The sequence below is a fragment of the Oncorhynchus clarkii genome, chromosome 27 (assembly GCF_045791955.1).
Source record: "Oncorhynchus clarkii lewisi isolate Uvic-CL-2024 chromosome 27, UVic_Ocla_1.0, whole genome shotgun sequence".
NCBI lineage: Eukaryota > Metazoa > Chordata > Actinopteri > Salmoniformes > Salmonidae > Oncorhynchus > Oncorhynchus clarkii.
Genome location: NC_092173.1, coordinates 1,444,545 through 1,464,392, shown reverse-complemented (window position 1 = coordinate 1,464,392; position 19,848 = coordinate 1,444,545). Strand labels below are relative to the sequence as shown.

Genomic DNA, 19,848 nt, shown 5'->3' with positions numbered 1-19,848 from the left:
CCTATAGGACTCCCGGTCATCGAACCTCAGGCTGTAGTGACGCCACAACACAACGATGCAGTGCCTTTGACTGGTGCGCCACTCGGGAGGCCGTTTCTGTTGAATTAAACATGGCATACTGTTCTGTCGTGATGAACAGGCCCGCAGCCTTCTACATACAGTCCTGTACTCACTGGCCAGTCTCACGCACAAGCGCACTCATGAACACACACACAGTTGGTCCAGTTGGCGGAGTATGGCGCTTGTACGGGTGAGCGATTCCCACTGGGGTCACCCATACAAACATGTCCCATTGGATGAAAGACTCTGATGAATGGCATATATTCTATTTTATATCACACACACACACACACACACACACACACTCACCTCTCCAGTGATGCGGCGCTCGATGTATGCCATGAACTGGGAGCTGAGGCTGATGGTTTCTGCTACTTCTCCTCTCCTACCCTGCTCTTCCTCCTCTCCTGCACAACTGTCTATAAAGTCTATCTGCTCCAGGTCTCCCTCTACTACAGACAGACACAACAGAAAGATAGATTATCACCAGTTCAAAGTAAAGATGACGAAAGATGTCGAATATACACTGAACAAAAATATGAATGCAACATGCAAAAATTTCTAAGATTTACAGTTCATAAGGAAATTGGTCAGTTGAAATCAAATTAGGCCCTATTCCATGGATTTCAGGACTGGGAATACAGATATGCATCTGTTGGTCACAGATACCTTCAAAATAAAAAGGTAAGGGTGTGGATCAGAAAACCAGTCAGTATCTGCTGTGACCACCATTTGCCTCATGCAGCGCGACATCTTTGCATAGAGTTGATCAAGCTGTTGATTGTTGATTGTGGAATGTTGTCCCACTCCTTTTCAATGATGTGCAAAGTTGCTGAATATGGAACACACTGTCGTGCACGTCTACCCAGAGGATGGAAATATGCTCAATGGGTGACGTCTGGTGAGTATGCAGGCCATGGAAGAACTGGGACATTTTCAGCTTCCAGGAATTGCGTCGAAATCCTTACGACATGGGGCCGTGCATTATCATGCTGAAACATAAGGTGATGTGGGCGGATGAATGGCATGACAATGGGTCTCAGGAACTCGTCACAGTATCTTTGTGCATTAAAATGACCTGATAAAATACAATTGTGTTCGTTGACCTCTTTTCCCTCCCCATACCATAACCCCACCGCCACAATGGGGCACTCTTTTCATAAAATTGACATCAGCAAACCGCTCGCCCACACAACACCATACGCTGTCTTGCCGGTACAGTTGAAACAGGGATTCATCCGTGAAGAGCACACTTCTCCAGCGTGCCAGTGGCCATCAAAGGTGATTTCCCCACTGAAGTCGGTTACGACAATGAACTGCAGTCATGTCAAGACCATGGTGAGGATGACGAGCACATAGATGAGCTTTCCTGAGACGGTTTCAGACAGTTTCTGACAAATTCTTCGCTTCTGCAAACCCACAGTTTCATCAGCTGTCCGGGTGGCTCGTCTCAGGTGAAGATGCCGGATGTGGAGGCCTTGGGCTGGCATGGTTACACGGGGACTACGGTTGTGAGGCCGGATGGATGTACTGCCAATTTCTATAAAACAACGTTGGAGAGAAATTAACATTCAATTATCTGGCAACAGCTCTGGAGGACATCCCTGCAGTCAGCATGAAAATTGCCCGCACCCTCAAAACCTGAGACATCTGTGGCAATGTTTTGTGTGACAAACTGCACATTTTAGAGTGGCCTTTTAATGTCCCCAGCACAAGGTGCACCTGTGTAATGATGTTTAACCTTTTTGGGATAGGGGGCAGCATTTTCACATTTGGATGAATAGTGTGCCCAGCCTCCTACTCTGTCCCAGATGCTAATATATGCATATTATTATTAGTATTGGATAGAAAACACTCTGACGTTTCTAAAACTGTTTGAATGATGTCTGTGAGTATAACATAACTCATATGGCAGGCAAAAACCTGAGAAAAATCCAACCAGGAAGTGGGACATCTGAGGTTTGTAGTTTCAACTCTTGGACTACCGAATACACATTGAGATATAAAGTTGCACTTCCTACGGCTTCCACTAGATGTCACCCTCTTTAGAAACTTGAATGAGGACTCTACTATAAAGGAGGGGCTCATGGGACCTCTTTGAGTCAGTGGTCTGGCAGAGAGCCTCGATCTCATGATGCGCGCTCCCAACAGAGTTACTTCTCGTTCCAGTGCTTTTCTGAAGACAAAGGAATTCTCCGGTTGGAACATTATTGATATTTTATGTTAAAAACATCCTAAAGATTGATTCCATACATCGTTTGACATGTTTCTAAAGGACTGTAACGGAACTTTGAGATTTTGTCTGGATGAAGTGCCTACGCCTCATGAAGATGGATTACAGGGCTGAACTTCCAGCTGCCCACTGCTCTGAGGCTAGGAAACATTGTCACCACCGATAAATCCGCTTAATTGAGAATTTCAATAAGCATTTCTCTACGGCTGGCCATGCTTTCCACATTGCTACCCATACCCCGGTCAACTGCCCGGCACCCTCCACAGCAACCCGCCAAAGCCCCCACCATTTCTCCTTTACCCAAATCCAGATAGCCGATGTTCTGAAAGAGCTGCAAAATCTGGACCCCTACAAATCAGCCGGGCTAGACAATCTGGACCCTCTCTTTCTAAAATTATCTGACGAAATTGTTGCAACCCCTATTACTAGCCTGTTCAACCTCTCTTTCGTGTCGTCTGAGATTCCCAAAGATTGGAAAGCTGCCGCGGTCAGCCTCCTCTTCAAAGTGGGTGACACTCTAGACCCAAACTGCTACAGACCTATATCTATCCTACCCTGTCTTTCTAAGGTCTTCGAAAGCCAAGTTAAACAGATTACTGACCATTTCGAATCCCACCATACCTTCTCCGCTATGCAATCTGGTGTCAGAGCTGATCATGGGTGCACCTCAGCCACGCTCAAGGTTCTAAACGACATCATAACTGCCATCGATAAGAGACATTTCTGTGCAGCCGTATTCATCGACCTGGCCAAGGCTTTCGACTCTGTCAATCACAACATTCTTATTGGCAGACTCGACAGCCTTGGTTTCTCAAATGATTGCCTCCCCTGGTTTACCAACTACTTCTCTGATAGAGTTCAGTGTGTCAAATCGGAGGGCCTGTTGTCCGGACCTCTGACAGTCTCTATGGGTGTGCAACAGGGTTCAATTCTCGGGCCGACTCTCTTTTCTGTATACATCAATGATGTTGCTCTTGTTGCTGGTGATTCTCTGATCTACCTCCACGCAGACGACACCATTCTGTATACTTCTGGCCCCTCCTTGGTCACTGTGTTAACTAACCTCCAGACGAGCTTCAATGCCTGTATGGCATTGAAGCTCGTCTGGAGGTTAGTTAACACAGTGGCCTCCAACTGCTCTTAAAACGCAAGTAAAAGTAAATGCATGCTTTTCAATCGATCGCTGCCCGCACCTGCTCGCCCGTCCAGCATCACTACTCTGGGCGGCTCCGACTTAGAATACGTGGACAACTACAAATACCTGGGCGTCTGGTTAGACTGTAAACTCTCCTTCCAGACTCACATTAAGCATCTCCAATCCAAAATTAAATCTAGAATCGGCTTACTATATCGCAAAAAAGCATCCATCACTCATGCTGCCAAACATACTTTCGTAAAACTGACCATCCTACCGATCCTCGACTTCGGTGATGTCAACTATAAAATAGCCTACAACACTCTACTCAGCAAGCTGGATGCAGTCTATCACAGTGCCATCCATTTTGTCACCAAAGCCCCATACACTACCCACCATTGCGACCTGTACGCTCTCGTTGGTTGGCCCTCGCTTCATACTCGTCGCCAAACCCACTGGCTACAGGTTATCTACAATCTCTGCTAGGTAAAGCCCTGCCTTATCTCAGCTCACTGGTCACCATAGCAGCACCCACTCGTAGCACGCGCTCCAGCAGGTATATCTCACTGGTCACCCCCAAAGCCAATTCCTCCTTTGGTCGTCTTTCCTTCCAGTTCTCTGCTGCCCATGACTGGAACGAATTGCAAAAATCTCTGAAGCTAGAGACTCACATCTCCCTCACTAGCTTTAAGCACCAGCTGTCAGAGCATTTTATAGATCACTGTACCTGTACTTAGCCTATCTGTAAACAGCCCATCTATCTACCTACCTACCTCATCCCCATACTAATATATATTTATTTATTTTGCTTCTTTGCACCCCAGTATCTCTACCTACATCTTCTGCCGATCTACCATTCCAGTGTTTAATTGCTATATTGCAATTACTTCGCCACCATAGCCTATTGATTTCCTTAACTTACCTCATTTACACTCACTGTATATAGACTTTTTGTTTTCTTTTGTTCTACTGTATGTTTTGTTTATTCCATGTGTAACTCTGTGTTGTTGTATGTGTCGAATTGCTACGCTTTATCTTGGCCAGGTCGCAGTTGCAAATGAGAACTTGTTCTCAACTAGCCTACCTGGTTAAATAAAGGTGAAATAAAATAAAATAAAAAAACACGCTAACAACAAGTGGCTATTTGGACATAAATTATGGACTTGATTGAAAAAAATCGGTCATTTATTGTCGACCTGGGATTCCTGGGAGTGCCTTCTGATGAAGATCATCAAAGTGAATATTTATGGTGTTGTTTCTAACTTTGTTGACTCCAAAATAGCGGATATTCCTTTGGCTGTTTTGGGTTCTGAGCTCCGTTCTCAGATTATGCTTCTTCCGTAATTAAAAAAAAATCTGACACAGCGGTTGCATTAAGGAGAAGTCTATCTTTAATTCTGTGAATAACAATGGTATCTTTTATCAATATTTATTATGAGTATTTCTGCAAAATCACTGGATGTTTTGGAATCAAAACATTACTGCACGTAAGGCGCCAATGTAAACTGAGCTTTTTGGATATAAATATGCACATTATCGAACAAAACATACATGTATTGTGTAACATGATGTCCTATGAGTGACATCTGATGAAGATCATCAAAGGTTAGTGATTCATTTTATCTATATTTCTGCTTTTTGTGACATATCTTTGGCTGGAAAAATTGCTGTTTTTTCGACTTGGCTATGACCTATATGTGGTGCTTTCGCTGTAAAGTATTTTTGAAATCGGACATGATGGGTAGATTAACAAGATTGTTTATCTTTCATTTGCTGTATTGGACTTGTTAATGTGTGAAAGTTACATATTTCTAAAAAATATTTTTTAATTTCGCGCACTGCCTTTTCAGCGGAATGTTGTCGAAAGGTTGTGCTAGAAAGGTTAATCAGCTGCTTGATATGCCACACCTGGCAGGATTATCTTGGCAAATTTGTGCACAAAATTGGAGTGAAATAAGCGTTTTGTGCGTGTGGAAAATTTCTGGGATCTTTTATTTTTGCTCATGAAACATGGCATGTTGCATTTAAATTTTTGTTCAGTGTATATTTCCACAGATGTATAATATTATTAGCCTGAAATCCAGGCCCATTGTGCTACCATTCCACTCCTTGTACTCCGTGTCATATGCCAAAAAGTCTGGCATGACAAGGAGTGGCAGGGAGAGACATGCTAAACCAACAGACTGGTTCCCAAGCTAGAAAACCATAGAATAATACTGGAGATACACTAGAGTACAGTTCACACACAGACAGGCCTTGATTCTCACATGTGCCGTTGGTAACAGGATGGGAGCCAGTTGTCCTGTGCTCCTCCCTCTCCCTCCGCTGTCTCTGTTCTTTGGTGATCTCTGCCACACGCAGTGGCAGGTCCGACAACTCATCTGTGGGCTGTAGGTACACCAGGAATGAAAATGAAAATGGATGGGAGAGGAATAAACACATGAATGGAGAGATTAGCTTCAACATAACTGAAATATTACACTACCTTGCAATCATAGAACCTTTGTGATTGCTCTTTGTTTCCATTCATGATAACTGACGTGTGCACGTGTGTGGTGTTGGGCTGTGATGATTATGGAATTTTGGATAATGTATATCACCACAGTTGTCATAATTGTCATCTTTGTTAAATGTTTTGCGCTTGTAATGCAACATAATGCATCTTTGACAATTAGCGAAAACACAGCTTTGGAGACACCCCTGTCTTAAAATGTAATGGTTTTGACCGCTTGGAACTCAGACGTCTGTCATTTGGGACGCACTAAGAACCTTCAGCGGTGTCATTGCATGTAAAAACTTGATATGGAAAAGAGTTCCATGTAGTCATGTCTCTGTGGAGTAGTGTACATTTCCTGGAGTCTGTTCTAGAATTGGGGACTGTGAAGGGACCCGTTGTGGCATGTCTAGTATGCATGGGTGTCTGAGCTGTGTGCTAGTCGTTTGAAAAGACAGCTGGGTGTGGTCAACATGTCAATACCTCTAACAAAGACATGTACTGATGCAGTCAGTATCTTCTCTACTTTGAGCCAGGAGAGGTTGACATGCACATCATTGATGTTCATTTTCTGTGTACATTTAAGGGTCAGACATGTTGCTTTGTTCTGGGCCAACTGTAATTTGCTTGACCATATTTGCTTGACCACCACTTGACCATATGACTGGTCCAGGTGACAAAATTAGGGCCTGTAGGACTTTTGTTGATAGCAATGTCAAGAAAGAAAAGCAGCGCTTTATTACGGACAGACTTCTCCCCATCTTAGCTACCATTGCATCAATATGTTTTTACCATGACAGCTTGGTAGCTGGTTGATGTTGGCCTGGGGATATGTTTATGACAGTCATAAATACCTCTTCCCCCCCTTTTTCCTCTCTCTACCCTACTGATGTTACATTTGCAAAACCCTTGGTTAACATAGAGATTCTGGGAACATCAGAAGATGGGGGGAAATTAACTATATTCTGGTAATCCGACCAATTGAACATATGCGGTGGTACTTAATGAATATGATGTCTCAGATGACAACCGAACTGACATTCTCATCAATGATAAGATGACATAAACTCTACAGTGGAAAGTCTACACATCAGAGTTATCAGATTCACATGGAATTGTTGTTCAATTTAAACGTTTGAATATGAAATTATTTGTGATGGGATGAAATGTGATTTTAGCATATAAAATGTAAGATATGGCCCTGCTCAATCAGTGGCCCGCCCCTGTGAAGGGACATGGGCTATAAAACTTTTCAAACACGCCCTCCTCTCCCTTCCTATATAAAGCCTTGACGACAATGTAACCTGCTGTTCCAAGGATGAGAGGACGACGGTCCGATGTCAGAATGGTTCAGAAAATAACTACAGAATGAAGCCAACATCAGCGTGAGCTTTCGTTGCAAATGGTATGAACTTTGAACTCTTATTCACTACAGAAGTGATACCTCCTAGCCGTTGTGTTAGCAACAGCAGCTGCAAATGCAGGTTAGGAAGGAACAGACAGAGTATCCCGTCTACCACACAACGTTACTACAACGTATCCAATTTACCAGCAGAGACATTCTTCAAAGGACAAAGGACTCGGTTGGGCAACATGGCCTTCCATCTACAACCAACCTTCCGAAGGGCAGCTCAGAGTAAATATTTATTGCATTTTCCTTTACCAAATGGGTGGTAATTTAGAATGCATCAGATAGTGTATTTACGATAGCACAGCTTCTCCCTGTGTCCCTCAGTCTTCCTGCTCTTTCACTCAACCCCAGCCCCTTTTCTTTTGTGTAACCAGCTGTCATATGTTCCGCCCGCTAGGGACGTTTTCCTTTACGACGTAATTTGTAATCAGTTATGATTAATTATGTGTATATGTAATTCTGTGTGATTAGTTAAGTATTTAGTAAATAAATAATTAAACCCAATTTTGTATTGCTGATTCAACTTGTTAGCCAGGGTTCGTGCAGATAACCAAGAATTTACAACTTTCAGATGAGACAGAATTAAGGTGACGATTAATATTGACTGCTATTGATGTAAAATATTACTAGGTCTTTAAGAGTTTATTCGGAAGAAAACAGCTCTATAAATATTATTTCACGGTGCCCAGACTCTCTAGTTAATTACATTTACATGATTAGCTCAAATCAGGTAATATTAACTACGGAGAAATTATTTTATAGAATAGCATGTCATATCACTTTATCCGGCATAGCCAAAGACACGACACCATCTTGTGTGTGTGTGCCTTACCTAGTTGCCTGACCATCTTGTGTGTCTTACCTAGTTGCCTGACCATCTTGTGTGTGTCTTACCTAGTTGCCTGACCATCCTGTGTGTGTGTGTCTTACCTAGTTGCCTGACCATCCTGTGTGTGTGTGTCTTACCTAGTTGCCTGACCATCTTGTGTGTGTGTCTTACCTAGTTGCCCGACCATCTTGTGTGTGTGTCTTACCCAGTTGCCTGACCATCTTGTGTGTGTCTGTGCCTTACCTAGTTGCCTGACCATCTTGTGTGCGTCTGTGCCTTATCTAGTTGCCTGACCATCTTGTGTGTGTGTCTTACCTAGTTGCATGACCATATTGTGTGTGTGTGTGTCTTATCTAGTTGCCTGACCATCTTGTGTGTGTGTGTCTTACCCAGTTGCCTGACCATATTGTGTGTGTGTCTTATCTAGTTGCCTGACCATCCTGTGTGTGTGTGTGTGTGTCTTACCAAATTGCCTGAACATCTTGTGTGTGTGTCTTACCTAGTTGCCTGAACATCTTGTGTGTGTGTGTCTTACCCAGTTGCCTGACCATATTGTGTGTGTGTCTTACCTAGTTGCCTGACCATCTTGTGTGTGTCTTACCTAGTTGCCTGACCATCTTGTGTGTGTGTGTCTTACCCAGTTGCCTGACCATCGTGTGTGTGTCTTACCCAGTTGCCTGACCATCTTGTGTGTGTGTGTCTTACCCAGTTGCCTGACCATCTTGTGTGTGTGTGTGTCTTACCCAGTTGCCTGACCATCTTGTGTGTGTGTGTCTTACCCAGTTGCCTGACCATCTTGTGTGTGTGTGTCTTACCCAGTTGCCTGATCATCTTGTGTGTATGTGTCTTACCCAGTTGCCTGACCATCTTGTGTGTCTGTGCCTTACCTCGTTGCTTGACCATCTTGTGTGTGTGTGTGCTCATTCTCACCTCGTTGCCTGACCATCTCTTGTCTCCACTGTCCACGCTGTTGAAGCCAGAGTCCAGTGCGCCGTATGGCCGGCCAGGGTATAGCTCCTCCACACTAAGAGTACAGAAATTAAGATTTTAAGAACAGGACGTGGGTCAAAACACAACATCAAATGCTTTCAAACACTTGGGCTGCGCTTTACTTTTATTTTACTTAAGCAGGGAGTCATGCAGAGATCACGGTTTCTTTTGCAGATGAGCCCTGCTCATCTGAACACATCACTGAACAACATTACACTTAACATACCTATATACACAATATATCAACAGGAAACAAAACACTAAAAGCAAAACACAATCATTTGAAACAAAGCAATTTATTGAGTTGCAGTACAAGTGCAAAATCAAGGAAGTCCTTTGACCCAGGTACGGTTCGTGTCACTGAGGAGTGGATATGTCTGTCTGTCAGATAATGGGGACAGCGATAGTATCTACAGTGCATTTGGAAACTTCTCAGGCCACTTGACTTTGTCCACATTTTATTACGTTACAGCCTCATTCTAAAATGGACTAAATAAAAAAAAAACATTCCTCTGTAATCTACACACAATACCCCATAATGACAATGCAAAACATAAATGTATTTATAAGTATTCAGACCCTTTGCCTTTGGATCTTGTGTGTGTGTGTCTTACCCAGTTGCCTGACCATCTTGTGTGTATGTGTCTTACCCAGTTGCCTGACCATCTTGTGTGTGTGACTAAGGTGCATCCTCTTTCCATTGATGATCCTTGAGATATTTCTACAACTTGATTGGAGTCCTCTTGTGGTAAATTCAATTGATTGGACATGATTGGATGATTGGACATGATTTGGAAAGGCACACACCTGTCTTTTTAAGGCCCCATAGTTGCATATCAGAGCAAAAACCAAGCCATAGGGTCAAAGGAATTGTCCATAGAGCTCCGAGACAGGATTGTGTCGAGGCACAGATCTGGGGAAGGGTAATAAAAAATGTCTGCTGCATTGAAGGTCCCCAAGAACACAGTGGCCTCTATCATTCTTAAATGGAAGAAGTTTGGAACCACCAAGACTCCTCTTAGAGATGGCCGCCTGGCCAAACTGAGCAATCGGGGGAGAAGGGAGGTGACCAAGTACTCGATGATCACTGACAGTTCCAGAACTCCTCTGTGGAGATGGAAGAACCTTCCAGAAAGACAACCATCTCTGCAACACCACCAATAAGGTCTTTATGGCAGGGATATAGACATGATTCCTCCAGATGTGACGCTTGGCATTCAGGCCAAAGAGCTCAATCTTGGTTTCATCAGACCTGAGAATCTTGTTTCTCATGGTCTGAGAGTTCTTTTGGTGCCTTTTGGCAAACTCAAGGTGGGCTGTCATGTGCTTTTTACTGATGAGTGGCTTCCATCTCGCCACTCTACCATAAAGGCCTGATTGGCGGTGTGCTGCAGAGATGGTTGTCCTTCTGGAAGGTTCTCCCATCTCCACAGACGAACCCTGGAGCTCTGTCAGAGTGATCATCGGGTTCTTGGTCACCTTCCCGACTGAGGCCCTCTCCCCCGATTGCTCAGTTTGGCCAGGCAGACAGCTCTAGGAAGAGTCAACTGTGGGACCCTAGACAGGTGTGTGCGCCTTTCCAAATCATGTCCAATCAATTGATATTTACAACAGGTGGACTCCAAGTTGTTGAAACATCTCAAGGATGATCTATGGAAACAGGAAGCACCTGAGCTCAATTTCGAATCTCATAACAAAGGGTCTTAATACTTACGTAAAAAGTATTTTGTTATTTTTATTTGTAATACATTTGCAAAACATTCTAAACCGTTTCCGCTTTGTCATTATGAGGTATTGTGTGTAGATTGATGAGGCAAAACATTTATTTAATACGCTTTAGAATTAGGCTGTAATGTAACAAAAATGGGGGAAAAGGGAAGGGGTCTGAATACTTTCCGAAACAGTCCTCACTGTCAACTGTGTTTATTTTCAGCAAACTTAACATGTGTAAATATTTGTATGAACATAAGATTCATCAACTGAGACTAAAACTGAACAAGTTCCACAAACATGTGACTAACAGAAATGGAATAATGTGTCTCTGAACAAAGGGGGGTCAAAATCAAAAGTAACAGTCAGTATGTGGTGTGGCCACCAGCTGCATTAAGTACTGCAGTGCATCTCCTCCTCATGGACTGCGCCAGATTTGCCAGTACTTGCTGTGAGAATGTTACCATACTCTTCCACCAAGGCACCTGCAAGTTCCCGGACATTTCTGGGGGGAATGGCCCTAGTCCTCACCCTCTGATCCAACAGGTCCCCGATGTTCTTAATGGGATTGAGATCAGGGCACGTTGCTGGCCATGGCAGAACACTGACATTCCGGTCTTGCAGGAAATCACACACATAATGAGCAGTATGGCTGGTGGCGTTGTCATGCTGGAGGGTCATGTCAGGATGAGCCTGCAGGAAGGGTACCACATGAGGGAGGAGGATGTCTTGCCTGTAACACACAGCTTTGAGATTGCCTGCAATGAAAACAAGCTCAGTCCGATGATGCTGTGACACACCGACCCAGACGGACCCTCTACCTCCAAATCGATCCCGCTCTAGAGCACAGGCCTCGGTGTAACGCAAATCCGACCATCACCCCTGGTGAGACAAAACTGGTGTGTTTGTGCCCATAGGCAATGTTGTTGCCAGTGATGTCTGGTGAGGATCTGCCTTTACAACAGGCCTACAAGCCCTCAGTCCAGCCTCTCTCAGCCTATAGGGAACAGTCTGATGGAAGGATTGTGCATTCCTGGTGTAACTCGGGCAGTTGTTGTTGCCATCCTGTACCTGTCCTGCGGGTGTGATGTTCGGATGTACCGATCCTGTGCAGGTGTTGTCACACGTGGTCTGCCACTGCGAGGACTATCAGCTGTCTGTCCTGTCTCCCTGTAGAACTGTCTTAGGCGTCTCACAGTACTGACATTTCAATTTATTGCCCTGGCCTCATCTGCAGTCCTCATGCCTCCTTGCAACATGCCTAAGGCACATTCACGCAGATGAGCAGGGACCCTGGGCATCTTTCTTAGTGTTTTTCAGAGTCAGTAGAAAGGCCTCTTTAGTGTCCTACGTTTTCATAACTGTGACCTTAATTACCAACCGTCTGTAAGCTGTTGGTGTCTTAACGACCGTTCCACAGGTGCATGTTCATTAATTGTCTATGGTTCATTAAACAAGCATGTTTAAACCCTTTACAAGGAATATCTGCGAAATTATTTGGATTTTTACTTATTTTCTTTGAAGACAGGGTCCTGAAAAAGGGAGGTTTGTTTTTTTGCTGAGTTTATTATGTGACTGAAGGGAAAGGTGTGTGTGTGTAAAACTACTAGAGTGACAATGCAGGTCTGGATAAATAAACTTGTGAGTTGCTTGGTTAGCTTATGTAAAGGAAATGTTACTTTGTGCATCTTGTCTTTGGTGTCATAAACATTACTTGGTTCCTGCCTGTGCCTGGTAAAGATATGAGGGGCTGTCATGACCTCCTTCTTTAAACTATTTGGCAGAACGCCCAGAACATGTTCTTTAAGTTAAGATAGGAGACGGTGCCAGAAATGCCGGAACCAACTCTATGAAATATGCCTATATAAGGGAACTAAACGGGACTGGCCTGTTAGTGCTCCTGACAGACGTTCACTATAGTGCATCAAGTTCGTTGGAACCTCTCCAGCGCGCGGATAATAAGCAATGATTAATTTAAGTTTGACTTTGAGTGTCCCTGTGTAAGAATGTCCACAACACCCACCTGTCGCAGAACTTTTTGAATTGGAAAATTATTTGCAAGGACATGTAGAGTTTTCTTATTGGACAAATTCAGGTTGGTCCCTCCCTGTTTTGACCTGCTTGGTTTCTAGTAAATACACCCCTGGGATCCAGTGAGCATGATTCATTTTGTATTTCTGAGTGTTTGCAAGGTTGTTGTTATGGTACCTCCCATTCTAAACTCCCTCTTTCAGCTGTGCTCCCCTCAAACTCTACCCACCTTTCCACCTTCTCTTTTTAACACTCCCTCACTTCCCCATTGATCTCAATTTCTATCTCTCCTCCCCAAACAGTTTCTAGTAAAGTACCTTTTAACATCTACAGAGGGCTCTGAGAAAGCAAGAGCGATTGTAGAGCACAAAATATAAAAATGATGAGGGAGAGATAAAAGTAGAGATACTGACAGAAAAAGACAGGGGCAGGGAGATGTAGAGGAAAGAGTGCCCCCTCTTTCTGCCTCTCTCCAGCTGTTCCTCTGCACACAGCTGCTTCCAGGACTGGCTTCTGCCTTATTATTGGCAGTGGAAGCGTGTGTGTGCAAGTGTGTCTCACCAGGATCCGAAGGGGAGGGGTCTCCTGTCGTAGTCTGGGAGCTCAGGTGGAGTCTTGCTGGCCTCATTGTTCAGATACTTAAATATATGGATCATCCCCTTTATACAAATCTGGGAATGACAGGAAAAGAAACACATGATAGACAATAGAAGGAACAGTTTCACTAGGTTATATTAACACGTGTGGTGCAGGTCAACTGTTTTGTCAAGCTGAGTGTGTATCCTAGTCACTGACTAGGAGCAAAAGGTGTGTTTGTATAGTCAGACTGTGTCCGTGTGTTACCTGTGCAGGTGGATTCTGTAGTGGGTTGTTGTCCAGCACGATGCTCTGTAGGTGGCGCAGGTTGCGGTAACACACAGGGATGGATATCACCTTGTTACAAGAGAAGTCCAGACGCACCAGGGGCAACTCAGACAGCTCTGTATGGACATAGGACACACAGGTTAACTTTAATCCCCTGGTGTCTCCAAAGAGTCCATGTCTCCAATGCTTCCATTCTTGATACACACGGGAGACTGTTGAGCATAAAAAACCCAGCAGCGCTGCAGTTCTTGACTCTCAAACCTGGAACCTTCTACTATACCCAGTTCAAAGGCACTTAAATATTTTGTCTTGCCCGTTCACCCTCTGAATGGTTCATATACACAATCCATGTCTCAATTGTCTCAAGGCTTAAAAATCCTTAAACCTGTCTTCTCCCCTTCATCTACACTGAGGGGCGGCAGGGTAGCCTAGTGGTTAGAGCGTTGGACTAGTAACCGGAAGGTTGCAAGTTCAAACCCCCGAGCTGACAAGGTACAAATCTGTCGTTCCGCCCCCGAACAGGCAATTAACCCACTGTTCCTAGGCCATCATTGAAAATAAGAATTTGTTCTTAACTGACTTGCCTAGTTAAATAAAAAAATAAAAATGAAGTGAGTTTATCAAGTGACATCAATAAGGGATCAGATTTCACCAGGTGTCATATTTGTATACTCAGTGTTAATGGATATGCGCCCAAAAAAGGGGTGTGTGTTGTCAAGCTAACATGCCAGATTTATATTTTTATTTCAAAATTTGTGTGTGTGTGTTATTTTCAATGACGGCCTAGGAACAGTGGGTTAACTGCCTCTTTCAGGGGCAGTTAACATGTCCGCCCAAACAAAGGATCAGAGAATGAATCTAGTGCTACAACTAGCTAGCACTGCAGTTTTATTTATTTTCCCTTTATAGAACAAATTCTTATTTTCAATGACGGCCTAGGAACAGTGGATTAACTGCCTCTTTCAGAGGCAGAACAACAGATTTTTACCTGGTCAGCTTTTTTTTTTACCTTGTTACAAGTCCAACGCTCTAACCACTAGGCTACCTGCCGCCCCACCCCACTCAAAAGAGAGAAAGACAATCGTTGAACAGTTTTGAACTAATTAATTTCTTAAAAAATTAAGAAGCAGCAAGAGAGAAATAGAGATTGAAAGTGAGAAAAAAAAACCCAGCTAACTAGTTCGGCCTACTGAAACACCCTGCTCAAACAGAGGGATGCCATGTTAGGTAGTTGGATATGACTATCCAACACAACACTGGAACTCTTCCAAGTCAAGGTAAGCTTTTGGTTTTACTAATTTATTGCCACCGGGGCCTGCCGGTGTAACGGTTTACTGACTACACTGTCACAGCATGATTGTATGGGTTGACTAACACTTTAGTGCTATTAGCTATGTTGACTAAGACGTTACTTTAGCTAATATGGTTACAACGATGTAGGCTGTGTGCTGAAGTTATGATATGGTTTGGCTTGGAAAGTTTCTCTCTCGCCTGGTCACATACAGCTGATTTGTTGTGCATTGAAGTCCTCAAGCGAAGAAGAATACAACGTGGCTGTTATGAGAGTGAACTCTATTCATTCCACCGATACTGTTGAAAAACGTTTCTTAAACAGAACGGGGATAAACATACCTGAATTTCTCCAATAGAACCTCGTTTGCAACTGTTGGACTAATGATTACACCCTATATCAGCTAGATGCTGGCAAGTGTGCAAAGCGGTATTCAAAGTCACCTCAAATTCTCTCTCAGCCTGTGTGCACCTACGTTGTACTGGGTGAATGGAATATGAATGGGAGTCATCCAACATGCTGTCATAGAAATAAGGCCATGCTCATAAAAATAAATCATCCCCATCTTAAACAGCACTGGTGTGTGTGTGTGTTGAGCAGTGCAGACACTGCGTCGGGCCAGGTGGTTGAGTGTGTGTTGACCTGGGGGCAAGCGGGCCAGGTGGTTGCGGCGGATGTTAAGGTCTCGCAGCGAGTCCAGTCGACCAACCTGAGGAGGGAGTGTCTGGATCTCATTACAACTCACGTCCTGGAGAGAGGGATGAGAGAGAGGAGAGGAAAGGATGACCTGGTTAAACAGTAATCAAACCACAACACAAAGACTACCAATAAGGGGGTAAAAACAGGCAAATCAACATGGTGGTTTTGACACTAAACCCACGGTCAATTAAGCCCTAACTGTGTGTGTGTGTCTGTACTGACCAGTTCTGTGAGCTGTAGTAGTTGGCCCAGCTCTTCGGGAAGGGAGACAAGCTTGTTGTTACAGGCAATCAGGACCTTCAACGGCAGACTGCACACCGGGCTGGGCAGGGTCGACAACTGGTTTCGACTGAAATCCGGATGAAAGAAAAACAGACCAACAGGAGAGAGGGCGGAGAGAAAATGTAAGAGAGGTTTTTGACTAAAACTTAGTAGATTTATGTCCATTCAAATAGTTGTGACGGATGTTTTTTTAAGTGTACTGGCAAGATGGCAAATGTTGATTATTATTAAACAAAGTTACAATGTTCCAACGATGTTCTTGACATTCTTTTGCTATTGTCTGGGAACACTTCCTACCAAACAGGTTGATGTTACAGACCAAAAATCTTTCAAACCTGTTAATCAGATATGTTGTGATGTTTCTCTATGCCCAAAACAGATCGCTTTAATATTAGTTTAAGAATGAACATGGTTTTGTTCCAAATGACACACTATTCCATATTTAGTGCACTACTTTTATAGTGAATAGGGTGCCTTTGGGATGCTGACCATCTGTTTAAGGCATGACACATCTTCACACAGGTGTGTGTAATATGCATGCATAGGCCGTCTTTCTATGGTTAAGTGTACAAGTGTTATGTCAAATTTGTAAATAGATGTGTCCATCAGAGTTCACTCTGTGTTTCAGGTATGTTAGTGTCAGTGGTGGAAAAAGTACTCAACTGTCATACTTGAGTAAAAGTAATAGAAAATGACTCAATTAAAAGCGAGTCACCTAGTGAGTCACTTGACTAAGTACACTTGACTGGAGAAAGTACTCTACTGACATAATAAAAAAAAAAGTAAAAGCCATACATCAAATTCTTTATATTAAGCAAACCAGACAGCACAAAGTTCTTTAAATGTGTATTTATTTATGGACAGAGAGGGCCAAACACTCAGACGTAATTTACAAACACAGAATTTGTGTTAAGTGAGTCTGCCAAATCAGTGTCAGTAGGGATGACAACGTGTTCTATTGATATAGGACCATATTGCTGTAATGCCTGAGCAGTTTGATGGGGTTAAGGTCAGGCTCTGAGCAGGCCAGTCAAGTTCTTCCACACTGATCTTGAAAAAAACATTTCTGTATGGATCCCATTTTGTGCATGTGGGCATTGTCATGCAGAAACAGTAAAGGGCCTTCCCCAAACTGTTGCCACCATGTTGGAATCACAGAATCGTCTAGAATGTCATTGTACGCTGTCACATTAAGATTTCCCGAACCATGAAAAACAGCCACAGACCATTATTCCTCCACCAAACGTTACAGTTGGCACTATGCATTGGGGCAGGTAGCGTGATTCATCACTCCAGAGTCCAATGGAGGCGAGCTTTACACCGCTCCAGGCGACACTTGTGCGGCTGCTCAGTCATGGAAAACCATTTGAGGCTCCCGACAAACAGTTCTTGTGCCGACGTTGTTTCCAGAGGCAGTTTGGAACTCGGTAGTGAGTGTTACAACATAGGACAGGCTTCAGCACTCGGTGGTCCTGTTCTGTGAGCTTGTGTGGCATACCACCTTGCGACCGAGCCATTTTTGCTCCTTGACGTACCCACTTCACAATAAAAGCACTTACAGTTGACCGTGGAAACTCTAGCCGGGCAGAAATTTGACAAACTGATTTGTTGTAAAGGTGGCATCCAATGACGGTGCCATGTTATAAGTCACTGAGATTAAATAGCAGAATCCACTCATTTGAAGGGGTGTCCACATACTTTTGTAGTGTATTGCACAGTGGTTTAGATGGTACAATGACGCTCAACACCAGGGTTTGTTCATCAACTAGGTTTGGCCTCGGGCCAAATGTTTTTTGAGCTAATAGTCGGTACGTCAGAACATAATTAGCATTCAATATTAGCACAATTAATAGACCTACACTACATTTTTAACACTTCTGACTAGAACATAAATTCAATGCCAATAATTTCGATCCGATTTCACTCAAAATCACCAATGTCTCTATTCAATTATTATTTTGAATACATTGGTGGGGAAAAACAAGTCAACAATACTTTAACATCAACATTCGTTAAAAGCAATTAGCTTACTAGCAAGAGGAAATCTTAATCTCAAACATCAAAAGGTGGAGAATAAAAATTGAAGTTTAAGGGATGAATGGTTTCAATTTTTGCCTAAAATGACATAACCAAATCTAACTGCCTGGAGCTCAGGCCCTGAAGCAAGGATATGCATATTCTTGGTACCATTTGAAACACTGAAATGCGGAATTGTGAAAGGAATGTAGAAGAATACAACAATAGATCTGGTAGAAGAAAATACAAAGATAATTGTATTTATTTATTTAAATAAAACAGAAAGGTCCCAGTTCTAGCCATCACTCTGGTTGTAATTCCAATGGTGTCCAAAAGATGACAGCAGTGTATGTGCAAAGTTTCAGACGGATGAGCGAACTACATGACATTTAGTGTGAAGTCACCCAGGTACATTTGGGCAAATCGTGTAGGAGACATTTTCATTCATATTACATTTTTCTGAAAGAATATCGTCAAATCTGTATACTTGGACTTTGATTGAGCTTTTCCAGTATTAGTAGCCATATTATAAGTTTAACATTTGCAAAACCAGTTTTCATAACTTCATAACTTTTGCCCAAAAGGAAAAGGTACGCTGTCGCACAAGGTTAGTAGCTACATTTTACAACAGATACAGGGTTTCCGGATGTTCCCATAAAGCCCAGCTCATTGGCGATCTAGCTAGCGCTGTTTGACCCCGATTGGTGCTTATTTGACACAGTTTTAGTCATTCTCATTATCTCTGGGACCCTTCGGATGATAAATCAGAGCAACATTTCAGAATGTAAGTACACATTTCACCTTCAGAGGTGAATTTATCAAACATATCGCGGTGAAAAGTTTTGTTGTTAGGAGCTCTCCTCAAACAATAAAAGCATGGCATTTTTTCGCTCGAATAGCTACTGTAAATTGGACAGTGAAGTTACATTAACAAGAACTTAAGCTTTCAGCCGATATAAGACACTTATACGTACCAACATGTATTGTTTCTCTAAAATCTGCGATCGTGACAAGGCGCTGCATGATTTACAACGGTCCTGTTGACGGAACGCCGATCCATAACTAGCAAGATGAAATTTTAATCTCAACTATCAAAAATTGGAGAATAAAAATAACCCCCAATGCCAAGCCTGTGGGTTATTTGCAACAAAAATGTTTGCAAAGAATTCAATCTCATAAATCATTATGCATCTAAGCATGGTACTTTCAGTGGTCTTCCCACTCCAGAGAGAGGCATGATGTAGAAAAATGTAAGAGTTAACACACAGAAGAAGAATCCTCCTTTGTGACCTGACTCATCAACAGAAGGTCACAAGTGCCTCCATTAAAAGCGTCCTGGGTTCTAACCCAACACAACATGCCCATCACAGACGTGGAGGTGTTTAAAAAGTGCATGGTGACAGCTTTGGTGGAATTGGCTACGGACAAGTCTATGGATAGCATAATTGAGACTGTCAAACAGGTGCCCCTGTCTGCATCAACAGCAGGCTGCCACGTCCATGCACTGGTGGATGATGTGCATAGGATTGTTCTGGAGGGGCTCAATCAGGCTGAGCATTTTTCCCTGGCTATTGATGACAACACTGATGTAGCACAGTTGTGTGTGTATATGTCCGTTAATTCGATTATTTTTCAATTTCTTAAAGAACATTAGACCAGTGCCTTTGTAATTTGGAACAAGACGATAAATGTGTTAGGGTGCCTGTATATGTTGTACATGTAATGATTTAAGTTGTACATTGATGATCTTTTTGGCCTTCCTGTGACATCAGGTGCTGTAGGGCAGGTAGTTTGCCCCCGGTG

The 19,848-nt window shown here is 43.1% G+C and overlaps 1 protein-coding gene across 9 annotated transcripts in view; it reads right to left on the bottom strand.

Moving 5' to 3' along the window:
* The window catches only part of LOC139386389 (DISP complex protein LRCH3-like), an 81,585-nt gene that overhangs the window by 36,617 nt on the left and 25,120 nt on the right, over positions 1-19,848 (bottom strand). For all 9 annotated transcript variants that reach the window (XM_071131948.1, XM_071131949.1, XM_071131950.1 and 6 more), the window contains exons 3-9: positions 15,970-16,096; positions 15,691-15,796; positions 13,737-13,873; positions 13,455-13,564; positions 9,093-9,186; positions 5,696-5,816; positions 370-512 (exon numbers count right to left, since the gene is read on the bottom strand). In XM_071131948.1, coding sequence (XP_070988049.1) covers positions 370-512; positions 5,696-5,816; positions 9,093-9,186; positions 13,455-13,564; positions 13,737-13,873; positions 15,691-15,796; positions 15,970-16,096 — 838 coding nt within the window. The remainder of the gene's footprint in view (positions 1-369; positions 513-5,695; positions 5,817-9,092; positions 9,187-13,454; positions 13,565-13,736; positions 13,874-15,690; positions 15,797-15,969; positions 16,097-19,848) is intronic.